General features: G+C 36.4%; 1 protein-coding gene across 1 annotated transcript in view; it reads left to right on the top strand.

Annotated features, from left to right (window-relative positions):
- The window catches only part of LOC140144732 (uncharacterized), a 74,282-nt gene that overhangs the window by 41,022 nt on the left and 20,641 nt on the right, over positions 1-12,619 (top strand). The window contains exons 9-12 of the mRNA XM_072166542.1: positions 5,179-5,307; positions 5,946-6,071; positions 6,679-6,807; positions 11,879-11,954. Coding sequence (XP_072022643.1) covers positions 5,179-5,307; positions 5,946-6,071; positions 6,679-6,807; positions 11,879-11,954 — 460 coding nt within the window. The remainder of the gene's footprint in view (positions 1-5,178; positions 5,308-5,945; positions 6,072-6,678; positions 6,808-11,878; positions 11,955-12,619) is intronic.

Raw genomic sequence — 12,619 nt, 5'->3', positions numbered from 1 at the left:
GCCTCCTGTAACACCACATCTCAAAAGCATCAACTCTTTTCCTGACATTCTTGGTCATAGCCCAAGACTCGCATCCGTAAGTAGCAATGGAAAACACAGTTGCACGAAGTAGGCGTACCTTGAGGTCAATGGATAGGCCTCGGCTTTTCCATATGCTTGACATGCCTTGCACAGTTGTTCTTGTAATATTCAAAATGCTTCACCTCCTAAATCTGCTGTCCATCTATCACAAACTATTTTTTGTCTCCTTTGTGTTCAGAAGAAGGCTTTTTTCTTCGCTTGCCACTTTTATGCGCTTCAAAAGATCAATCAGCTCTACTCTGCTGCTACAAATAAAAGTGGTATCATCGGCGTACCTCAGGTTAGATCAAAGGTTGGAATTTGGGCTCCATCTCCCTCTCTGTGTCAGGTGGCGCTGTGTAGCGCTGCTGTGATCTTCACAAGAGTACGCCATCTCACTCGATCTGTTACCAAGTGCGTTGCACCTTGCGTTCCTTGCTTAGAAACCAGCTTCACGTCATTAGTCCAAGTTGTTGGTGGACGTCTCCTTCCTCGTCGACCTTTCATAGTCCCTTGCACAAATTTGTTTTTACACCTCCATGTTTCCTGACAATATGGTCAAAAGTACTTCAGAAACACCCTATTTTTTTTCTCTCCATTATGCCGTTTCTGATGGTTAGACCAATCTTGTCGAGGATCCAGGAATTTATTCAAAAAGATCAATCAGCTCTACTCTGATGCTACAAATAAAAGTGGTATCATCGGCGTACCTCAGGTTAGTAATCCTTGTACCGCCAAACTTCACTCCACCTTCAAACCCCTCCAAAGCTGTCTTCAGAGTAGATGCTAAATATGTTTGGTGATAGCACACAGGGTCAGGAGTAAGCATCTTCCAATCTTGAACCAATCTGTGTCCCCACTAGTTGTTCTGACTGCCGATTCTTGGTCTTCATATAAACGGCTGATCAGGTCCACAAGATGACTTGGGAAACATCTTTTCATATACATCTGAGGATGGCTAACACAGTCAAAAGCTTAACTGTAATCTATGAAGGAGTCAATTTTTTCCGTCCCTAGTCCCTTCACGGACATGCTCTAAAATGACTGCCTTTTCCTTGATATTTTTGCTCGATCGTGCGGTCTTCATTCTCTTGATGATGACCCCAATCCTGATGGGACAATTGGTACGCCATCTCTTTCAAATCTGTTACCAAGTGGAATTGCACCAGTCTCTTGCATTCCTTCCCAGATGATACAGCAGAAACCAGCTTCACGTCATTAAGTGTGTGTGGTGTGTGTGTGTGTTGTTGGTGGACGCCACCCTCCTTCCTCGTCGACCTTTCATAGTCCCTTGCAAAATTTGTTTTCGTTACGTACCTCCACAAAATCCTGACAATATGGTAAAACCGATATTCAGCTTTAGTCTCCATTATGCCGTTTCTGATGGTTAGACCAATCTTGTCGAGGATCCAGGAATTTATTCAAAAATTCAATCAGCTCTACTCTGATGCTACAAATAAAAGTGGTATCATCGGCGTACCTCAGGTTAGTAATCCTTGTACCGCCAAACTTCACTCCACCTTCAAACCCCTCCAAAGCTGTCTTCAGAGTAGATGCTAAATATGTTTGGTGATAGCACACGCCCTGTCGTAAGCATCTTCCAATCTTGAACCAATCTGTCTGTCCTCTTCATTAGTTGTTCAGTAACTCGTCAAGATTCTTGGTCTTCACCTCTATAAATATTGATCAGGTTCCATCATACCTGAGGTGGTGCATTGTCTCTCTTTTTCAGTCTTAGTTTCACTTTGGATACAAGCATCTGATGGATGGCTAACACAGTCAGTGCTTAACTGTAATCTATGAAGCACATGTAAAGAGGAAGTTATCCATTTTTCTGAACATTCTCAAAATCACATTTTTGTTAAAATAATTTGAAACGAAATTTGGTCCCTAGTGTTTCATTCACGAAATACTGCATAAAAGGAGTTATTGCTTATCAATTGATATTTCTGTATTTGCTCCGTTTTGCTCTTCGAAATTCTCTTGATGATGAAGCTACTTTACTGAGACCATTTTGACAAATCGGATACATTTGATGGTTTGGTAATTGAGCGCACTCTTTCAAATTTCCCTTCTTCGGCAGTGGAATAAATACTGCCCTGCACCAGTCTCTCGGCCATGTCTTTTTTCCCAGATGATACAGCATAGACGCCTCGTTAGGTCTATCTACTTTATCAATGCTAGGCAGTGGCGTAAAGGGTGTGATATATCTACTGTGTGTGTTGGGTGTGTGTGTCAAATGTGTGTGAGTACAACAAGAGGTATGTGTGTAATCTGGGGGGGCTCAACATTTTCCAATATAAAATCTTTAAAATTGAAACAGGCGCCACCAAATTCAAGTAAATTTAATATAAAATGATACGCATCGATTTGCTGCGTTAATCGAAGAAAGTGCAAAAATTAAGGAGTTAACTAAATAATGATGTCTAATGTGGCACAAAATCAAATTCCAAAGAACGTATTTCAAACCAATATTCAACTTCTAGTAACCGAAAATTAATTAGTTGGTCACCTTTTTGTCCAAAATTTCTTTGAAACGTCTTGCGCGACAACCTAAACCTACTATTGAATTAAAAATTTTGGGTGGGTCGCATATTTTGAATTTTTAATTTAGTAATGTTTCAACAATTTCAAACAGGCGCTACCAACCCTAGTTACGCCACTGATGCTGGGTGACTATCCACACACTTTCTTTTGTCCTCCTTGACACTTTTGGAGCCATCTCCTCTTTGTTTTAGAGTAATCATTCTTCCTTTTCTCCATCTGCCTTTGCTCTAATTCCTGTCATCATTGGGGCGGGTAGGTTTTAATTGTCGGCCCTCATCAAGATTCAAACTCAAATTTTAACTGGCTTCTCTTTTGGGGAGTTATACTTCGTTGAATCTTTTCACAATTCATGTAGCATGTCTGCTCCTCTTCATTAACTTTCAGTAACTCGTCAAGTCAAACTTGTTCTTCAACCTCTCATACTAAATATTGAGTAAGAATGATGTTCAACATCATACCTGGTAGGTGGTGCATTGTTCTCTCTTAGCTTTCAGTCTTAGTTTTACTTTGGATACAAGCAGCTGATGGACACTGCTACAGTCAGTGTCGGGTTGTGTCAGCGCTCTATAGCCAGGATAAGTTATCCATTTTCGGTGAACATGGTCTCAAAATGTTTGTTTTGATTTAAAATAATTTAGAAACGAAATCAAAGGTTATAACTACCATATGATGTTTCATTACCACGGTAACATAGTTGATGAAAGGAGTTAGGTGCCAATCCAATTGATGTTGCTGTATTTCCCCTACGTTACTTAGCTAACGAAATGTCATACATAGTGAAAACTATTCTTTTCTGAGACCATTTGATCAAAATCGGATACAGTTTTATGTGTTTGACCCACACGTTGAGCCCAAATTTCAACCTTTGACCCTTTGTAATGCCTCTAAAAGCTGTTTATTCGCGGTGCCCCACCAGTATACAAAAATGAAGCCAATGAATTGTATTTTTTCAAATATAGCTTTATTTCTAAAGTTGTTTTTTATTTCTTTTAGATTTTGCACCGTAAAAGGGACATGCTACTAAAAACCTGCCATAGATATATCTACTCAAAGTTGGTTATCATATACTTTACAATGAAGCACAGTGTTTGGGACTTAGTTTGTTACCCCATATGACAATCAAATATGTACAATTGATTTTTACAACAAGAATCGGTATGTCTGCTAATCTGTTTCTAAAGCTCAACATTTTCCAATATAAAATCTTTAAAATTGAAACAATAGCTTGTCACCAAATTCAAATAAATTTAATATAAATTATGATACTATACAGATTTGCTGGTTAATCGATAATATTAGTGCATCTAAATTAAGGAGTTAACTAAATAATGATGTCTAATGTGGCCAGTAATTTGGAAACCATTCATATCCAATATAGTGGTATGCATTCAATCATACAATATGTTGACATGTTCAGATTCACACGATGATTAGTAATCGATTTTTGCTCACCATCATTTATTGAAATGACACAATTTGAAACGTAAAAATACATAAGAAAGCAAAATAATAAAGAAACCTAAAAACCTACTATTGATATCTTTACGTTTTTAAAATAATTCGTTTCAGGAATAATTAGTCTGTAATGCATATTTTGAATTTTCCGAAAATAATTTAGTAATGTTTCAACAATTTCAAACAGATTACTGTGACTGTGGGGCAACTTCCAGATCTAACAGCAACCCAAGACTATGAGTGTGTCTTTGATTTTGTAGAGATGTTGATTCACTTTTCTTCTGTGGCAGCAAAGACCGGCAATGATCTTGTTTGTTTGACATGTCCCTCTACTGAAGAGTTAACTGAAATACCCGCAGGAAGAGGTGTGTTTTAAGTAACATATGATAATTCGCGTCTGATGGTTTTACGTTTAAACAAGTTTGTTCGCTTTATATCATAGCATTTTTACAGATGTTGATGAATGCACTTTAGGTACTCATAATGACGCAAATGCTGATTGCCGATCTGGTTCCTTCAATTGTATTGGTTACAGTGGTAATGGAGTTGTTAATTTGTACATATCGTCATTCCTTATCAAAATTCAAACTCAAACCTTTTTTAATGGCTGTATGTCCTTTTGAGTTATACAGTGGTACGTATGAATGTTTGAGTCAAATGATTTTGTAGCCCGTCATTATGTTCATTAAGAACGAACGGTGGTGGGACACAATTTGGCGTAAAGGAAAATCATAAGAAACCTCTCTGTTGTCAAATAAATCATCCACTGCATAATGATAATCACAAATGATGTTCCGAACATTCATTAAGACTCGGGATATACTATGCGAGTTGTTACAGTTTATTATGTTTTTTTATATTATTACATAGACATGTACAATGATTGATTTAGTCTGCCATGTTTGAATGGAGGACAATGTGGAGACCATGTAGATGGAATGAATGCACATGTATGGAAGGATGGATAGGAGTTAATTGCGAACAAAGTACAATTCCATGCATAAGAAGTTATTGATTCTATGCTAGTAAATGTCAGTGTCGCAGAGATCCGTACATCAAAGGACTATAATGATCCATTTCGAAATAAGTTTTATTTTTACATATCATTTTGTACAGATGTTGATGAATGCACTTTAGGTACTCATAACTGTGACCCAAATGCTGATTGCACCGATACCCCTGTTGGTTCCTTCACATGTACATGTCGTACCGGTTACAGTGGAAATGGTGTAACATGTACAGCCGGTTAGTATATTGTGTACTATATCGCCATTCCACTTATTTCAAATTATTGTCACCCATACACCAGTCAAACTGTACTTTGTTCAAGGTGTATCCGTTTCGAAATTAATTTGCTTCCTTACCATTACATTACACACAGGGTTTTGTAGACCACCATGCCTTTAAGACCACGGTGGGTAAGGTAACACAATTGGGAACATAGTAAAATCACATAAATACAAAATAATTAAACCAAAAACTATAACTGTATGTTTCAAATACATTCGTTTTAGTACCAATATTTGTGATGTGGTTGTTTAAATATAATTCATATATGTTTTCAAAGGCAATTTTGTTAAGCGTAATTGATTCCATGCTACTAAAAAGCAGTCCCATAGAGATGTGTACAACAAAGCCTGTATTCAAATACCCATATACTTTACGAAACGACTCAGGTTTTGAAAGTAATGTTTGCTTTAAAGACAAACAAACAAGTAAACAAACATAAAGAAATACATTAGTGACAGTTTTTGAAACAGCTGACGAATCGCGTCATGCGTCAGTTTTCACTGATTTTACACAACAAAAGGTGCTAATTCCTTACAATGACTTTTAATACGCCAATTTGAAATAAATACTTTATTTCATACCATTTTGTACAGATGTTGATGAATGCACTTTAGGTACTCATAACTGTGACGCAAATGCTGATTGCGCCGATATCCCGTCTGGTTCCTTCACATGTACATGTCAAGACGGTTACAGTGGAAATGGAGTAACATGTACTGGTTAGTATATTTTGTACCATATCGTCATTCTATTTATCTCAAAATATTATCATCCATACGCGAGTCAAACTACCTTTTGTTGATGGTGTATTCCTATAGAAATTCATTCCTTCTTTACATTACATTGCACAAATGATTTTGTAGCCCACCATCATTTCATTAAGACCACGGTGGGTGTGATGACGCAATTTGAGTACAGTAAAAATACACAAGAAAGCAAAATAATAAAGCAAAATAAATAATCTACTATTTTACATTACATTACACAAATGATTTTGTAGCCCACCATCATTTCATTAAGACCCCGGCGGCGGGGGTGATGACACAAATTGAGCACAGTAAAAATACATAAGAATACAAAATGAAGCAAATAACTAACCTACTATGATAGATCTACGTTTTTAAAACACATTCGTTTCAGTACGAATAATCGTGAAGTGATCGTTTAAAATGATACTTATATATGTTTTCAAGCAAAGACAATTTTTTCAAGCGTTATTGATTCTTTGCTAGTAAATGTCAGTTGTCGCAGAGATACGTAAATCAAAGGACTTTAATGATCCATTTCGAAATAAAAAGTTTTATTTTTACATATCATTTTGTACAGATGTTGATGAATGCACTTTAGGTACTCATAACTGTGACCCAAATGCTGATTGCACCGATACCCCTGTTGGTTCCTTCACATGTACATGTCGTACCGGTTACAGTGGAAATGGTGTAACATGTACAGCCGGTTAGTATATTGTGTACTATAACAAACAAACAAGTAAACAAACATAAAGAAATACATTAGTGACAATTGATTTTTGAAACAGCTGACGAATCGCGTCATGCGTCAGTTTTCACTAGTCCATACAGGACCAACGCAATATTTAGCACAATAATCAACGCCGTCAGGCGTTGGTCCTTACACATTCGAGCTCTACCCCCAGCAGCGCACTCGAATTACCATAAGCAGTGACCTGAACCAACCCAGTTGATGACAACGCAATGACTCCAAATATGGTTGGTAACCCCGCCCCATCATTTAACCGCATCTGTTATGTAACTGGGATGAGTACGCTAATCATCTCAATCGATTGATTTTGAGATTGTATGGATCAAAACACTTCACACTTTTGAAGTCGCTGAGTTTCGATAGAGGCCTAAATCGTGATATCATGTTGAATTATTTTGTAAAAGCAGTGTTCACATAATTATATTAGCCGGGTATATTAGTCTGGCTCTATTTTGGAAATGTCTTACCCAGTTAGTAAATCGTGACTATAACAAACAAACAAGTAAACAAACATAAAAGAAATACATTGGTTGAATTATTTTGTGAAACAGTGTCGTCATGCGTCATAATTATATTAGCCACATTAAGCATCAAGTTATGAAGTGGTAAGTTCGCGTAAAAGCTGGCAACCAAATTGTTTTGTTTGATTCGGGTATGCTGAATTCAAAACTTTTGTCTAGCAAGCTATATTAGAACTCCGTGACCCTCAATAAAGACCCTCAAACACCCTACATGCGCATTGCTCATGTCATAGTCATATAGGGGGCAAAAATTAAACATGCTCCAAATTCACTAAAACATGTAAAATTATTTGTCTGGGTCTAAGGATCACAAAAAAAATGTAACATATTTGCACGTAGGACATAGTTACCAAGTTATGACGCTCGACAAGTCCAAGGTCAATTTGCATGCTAGGGGTGAAAAATTAGTTCAAGGGATTCTTTAATTAATCACTCAATCGTTGGTTCATTCAACCAACATCCGCCCAATAAGCATTCAACAAACAATCAAGAAAACAATCAGAACCATTTAATGAATTGATTGATTAATCAATTAATTGATATGGTCACCCAATCAATCAATCACACTTTTTATAATCACAATAACTTTGATTAGATTGATATATCGATGAATTAATAGTCGTTCAATCAATAAACTACTCATCAATCATCAATCAATTCGTTTGATCAATCGATCAATTATTAACAAATTACATTGTAGTCTCGCAATTAATGTACCGTATCTTGGTGTTAAAATATCAATCAATCAAGTAATCGAGTCAAGCAACCACTCAACTTATAATCAGTCTCTCAATTGGTAGGTCTTTATGGTCTTAGATCGGGCAATCTCAATCAGTCAGCCAAATAGTCACTGATCGCTCATAATTCATAAATCTCAAATTAATCAGTCTCTCAATTAACCAATCTATCAATCATTCATTCATTAATTCAATTACAAATTGCATTCGTTTATAATCCGCCACTGCTGATTGATTGTAAGATCAAATACCCATCGATTGATGATTATACATCAATTCATCAATCGAATTCTCATTGATGATTTAATGAAATAATACACATTTAATGTAAATAAATAATAAATTAATATTTATGGATAAATAAACAAAAACTTTGAATAAACTGAATAAAAAACATAAACCTGACAAACGGCAATATATAAATCAATTAACGAATAGAAAATAAATAAATGAATATTTAAACAAATACTGATAAATAAAAATAAATATATAAACGAATAAATGAATGAATACTCATTAATAATAAATAATGATGAATAAAATAAATAAAATAAATATAATTATAGGCCTGTATTAAAAATTAAAAAAAGAAAGAAAGAAAGAAAAAGAAAGAAAGAAAGAAAGAAAGAAAAAGAAAGAAAAAGAAAGAAAGAAAGAAAGAAAAAACTTTTAATATTAAAATATTTTCAAAAAATAAATGAGTTAAACCCCAAGTTTTTATGAAGCGTGTGTCCTCCAATTCTATATTTTTCTTAAACATGTTACGCGAATAGGTCGGCCTACTCTATAATAAATAGAGCTTGTGCGTATGATTTATCACACTGCAAATATGGCGGACTACTCAAACCCATTCAACAAAAGCATGATTGCAATCTACCGCGACAGTTCGCCTCACACACATAACAAATGCACTTCGATCAAATAGGTTGATGACAACATTTGATTGAATGGACTGTACTGCACCATGATTACGGTGAAGGACACCGGTTCAAATTCTTTGTTTGGAACCAATCAATAATTTCACGCACAACCTCTATACAAACATAGTAACGAATCGAGGTTAACCAGGACAAAATTAAATGTAGCGATGATAAAAGGAACTGATTGTGTGCAACCATGGAAGTAAAGGCCGGTTTACACGATGCAATTTTCCATGCAATTGCCTGTTGCACAGACCTTGGAAAAAGATTGCACCGTGTATTTTGGATTTGCAAGGAATTAATCCCCCAAGCATCAGGCAAATTAATCCCCCAAGCAACAGGCAAAAAGGTAGCGACATGCTCTACTTTCAAGGTTGTTGCATGCAATCTAACCTCCTTCAGCCAATCAGCTGAATGAACACCAGCTGGTCGCTGCATTCATTTGGGAAATGTAGGGACCAACTTGATTCACCAACATTGTAGGCTACATTGTAGGCCTATGATGTTGCTGTCAAATAAAACATCATGGCCAATTCCAAAGCAACACCTATGGCACGGAAATTCCTTGATCTGTACGAGGAACATGAAGCACGATAAGAAAAAAAGAACTATAGCCCTGGACAGCACAGGTGCCATTTTGATATGATTATGAAAATTTAACCACTAAATATGTTTTGAGTATATCCCCAAATCTATGACCACGCTCATGGAATTGCATGGCCACATATTGCTTCGTGTATTTCGATCAATTGCACAGCTTCATGGTCAGTGAGCACATAATCTCACCCACTAAGTAATGGGCCTTGCAATGGAAATTTCATCGTGTAAACCCACCTTTAGAGACATGGAAGCTGGTCGATCCAACACCTATTGAAATATTTACGTAACATTCTATAGAGGGTACGTATCAAGCTATTGTGATAACAATGTAGTCAGCGTGTCTTTGATGTGGATCAGACTTGCCGCCTTTATTGCCAGTTCGTTTATTTACAGGTTTATTATTTTGAGCAAAAATCGTGTTTTTCTTGATTATGTTTCAAGTATGTTGTTTTTATTCGGAAAAAAGTGACAGGGATGTTAGATTTGTAATCCATAATTACAGAAATCCAATCAAAACATCGATTTCTACCCTATACTTACAGATTTTCTTAAACTTCAAAATATTGGAAATCATGCATTTACATCTAAACCGCTAATTAGCGGTAATATTTGATATGCGCACTTGGCACATGCTTTACATTATAAAATGAATCCCGCATCTATTTGTGTGCCCGGGGCTGCCCGAAATAGCTGTTGACCAGAATGTTCGAGAGTCGGGTATTATCTTTACATTTTGCGTAAAATAAATTGTATTTCATTTCATTTTCTGTTTTAAAACTGCTATCTGAGGGTCTAGCATATATATACATTTAATCGGTAGGTTTTCACATAATTACATACTTTTAATAAAATTGTATAAATTAAACTGATAGCATTCTGACCATTACATAGGGATTTTATAAAATCTGTTTGTGTTCATAAAACTAGTCACGCACTGCGGTAATATAACACAGCCCATTGTCAGGACTTAGTACACGACCTCGTACTGCTATTGATTTTTAAGCGGGAACTTTGATTTTAGACATGGTACACGTTGACCATGCGTTGACTCAATTGTTCCACTTTCACCTGTACTGCTTTTGTTCAGTATCGCGGCAAGTATGATACTCACTTTGATGTAGTATTTGACCATGTGTATTACTTCCATGGGTTTACACAGATCTGTGACATAGGGTTGCTAGACCCGTGATTTAATAGCCCAATATGACGCCAAAATATTGCTTCTGGGTGTATTATTGGGCTACAATATGAACATTGTGCGCCATTTATGACAGTTTGCCGAGCCTCTCTTGTTCGCGAATTTCTCATCATTAGAAAAAGTTAGAGTACATTTATCTCCTATTCACCCGTGTGTGGTGAATTGACTATGTAATAATCGCACACTCAAGGGTATAGGCTTGGCCAACTGCACATATCCACTCCTTTCGAAAGCCGTATCTTGCTAAACAAATGTATTTAGGCCAAAAATATCACAATTAATATTGATTTGAATTGTTATCTTCATGCAACAAAATTAAAAAACTTAAAAAACCGACTCAGGTACCGATGTAATTTCAACCAAGCATTTTCACTGTTTCGTAGTGAACCAAGGCTGCGGATGACGACGTCTACCATAAGGTATATTCGAGCCAAATTTGGACACCATCCGGCTATTTTCCCTTTATGTACTATGCAATATTCATAAATATTGGTCATAATGCCCATATTTGGCAAACCATTTACACAAGTGCGCTAGAAATCCCTGTCTAGCTTCTCTTATGATGTTTACCGAGGTGTAGAGAGTGTGGCCTTCAACACGTAAAATTGGGAAGGCTATTTAGCATAACAAAGGGTTAGTTCCCGATACACTGTGGAGCAAGGAAAGTGGTTATTAGCATATAATTACACTATTAAATATTTTTCTAGCACATGGTGCCAATTATATTGGCTGTGGACGGTGAGATGTAAATTGGGTGATGCATGATGTCACAGCTCATTAAAGTTTGTCACTCAGTCTGTGGCAACTTGTTGTAATGTTAGATACCCGTTCAAGTCCAAAATAAACGGGTGTCTCTATGTAACCACAGTTGACGCAGCAAGAAATTGTAGAACATAAATCTACCTTATAAAAGCAGATTGCGAACAGACCCGTTTCTGTACCAATAACAATATGTGAGGCCTTTGGGCTCACATAATAATAATAATGTCATCATGACTAAAATGGTGTATTCGTGAAGTTAACCGCACACAATTATCATTTGGTTTTCAGATCCTGTAACGCCGCTTTTGTCTATTCGTTCTACTGAAACTGGAGTTAAGTTTGTGGATACGAATTCTTCTCCAAGGTAGTTTAGTTGACACCACTAATGACAAATTACATAAAACTATAAAATAATATATTTTTGGCATTGATTAGTGGTGGTGGTAGCGTGGGGTGGTAAACTTATTCCCCGTGTGCATCATTTTGGCCCGATATGCACATAATTTAGAGCAACTATATATGTATATAAAGTTTAAAGTCTTCCCATTGACCGGCTCAAGAAATGATCATCGGGATAACTGTGTTAGAAATTTATTTGATTGAAATAGTTAGGGCCATTGAGAGGTGCCAAATTTAAAAGTCTACACTGAGAGCTACAGTCTGTTTGAGAATGGTCCTTGGTCAATTTGGAGGCTGATTCCGATTCTTAAGTATGTACTTTCGTAAAAGGTGTCGATGGTCCGGTCCAAGAGATAGCAAGAATTTCTTTGACAAAAATGACCAGGTGTCTTGTTATGATAGTTGGATAGAACATCCCATGGGACATCTGAAAAGTGATGTCTTGAGTGTCGTGAGCGGTGGAGCGTGACGTCAGAGGTCAATGACCTCAAATTTGACCCATTTTCCTGTATAATTCGTATTATGCATGCCGTTTTTTAACAACAGCCTCACATTTTTGGTGTCTAATGAAAGATATTGAAATTATCTATCAAACAAAACCAATATCAATGAGATTTGAAAATGTTTCGA

The sequence above is a fragment of the Amphiura filiformis genome, unplaced genomic scaffold (genome assembly GCF_039555335.1).
Source record: "Amphiura filiformis unplaced genomic scaffold, Afil_fr2py scaffold_76, whole genome shotgun sequence".
In the NCBI taxonomy this organism is placed as follows: Eukaryota; Metazoa; Echinodermata; class Ophiuroidea; order Amphilepidida; family Amphiuridae; genus Amphiura; species Amphiura filiformis.
The sequence above is the reverse complement of the archived record's forward strand: the minus strand, read 5'-3'. Positions and strand labels throughout refer to the sequence as shown.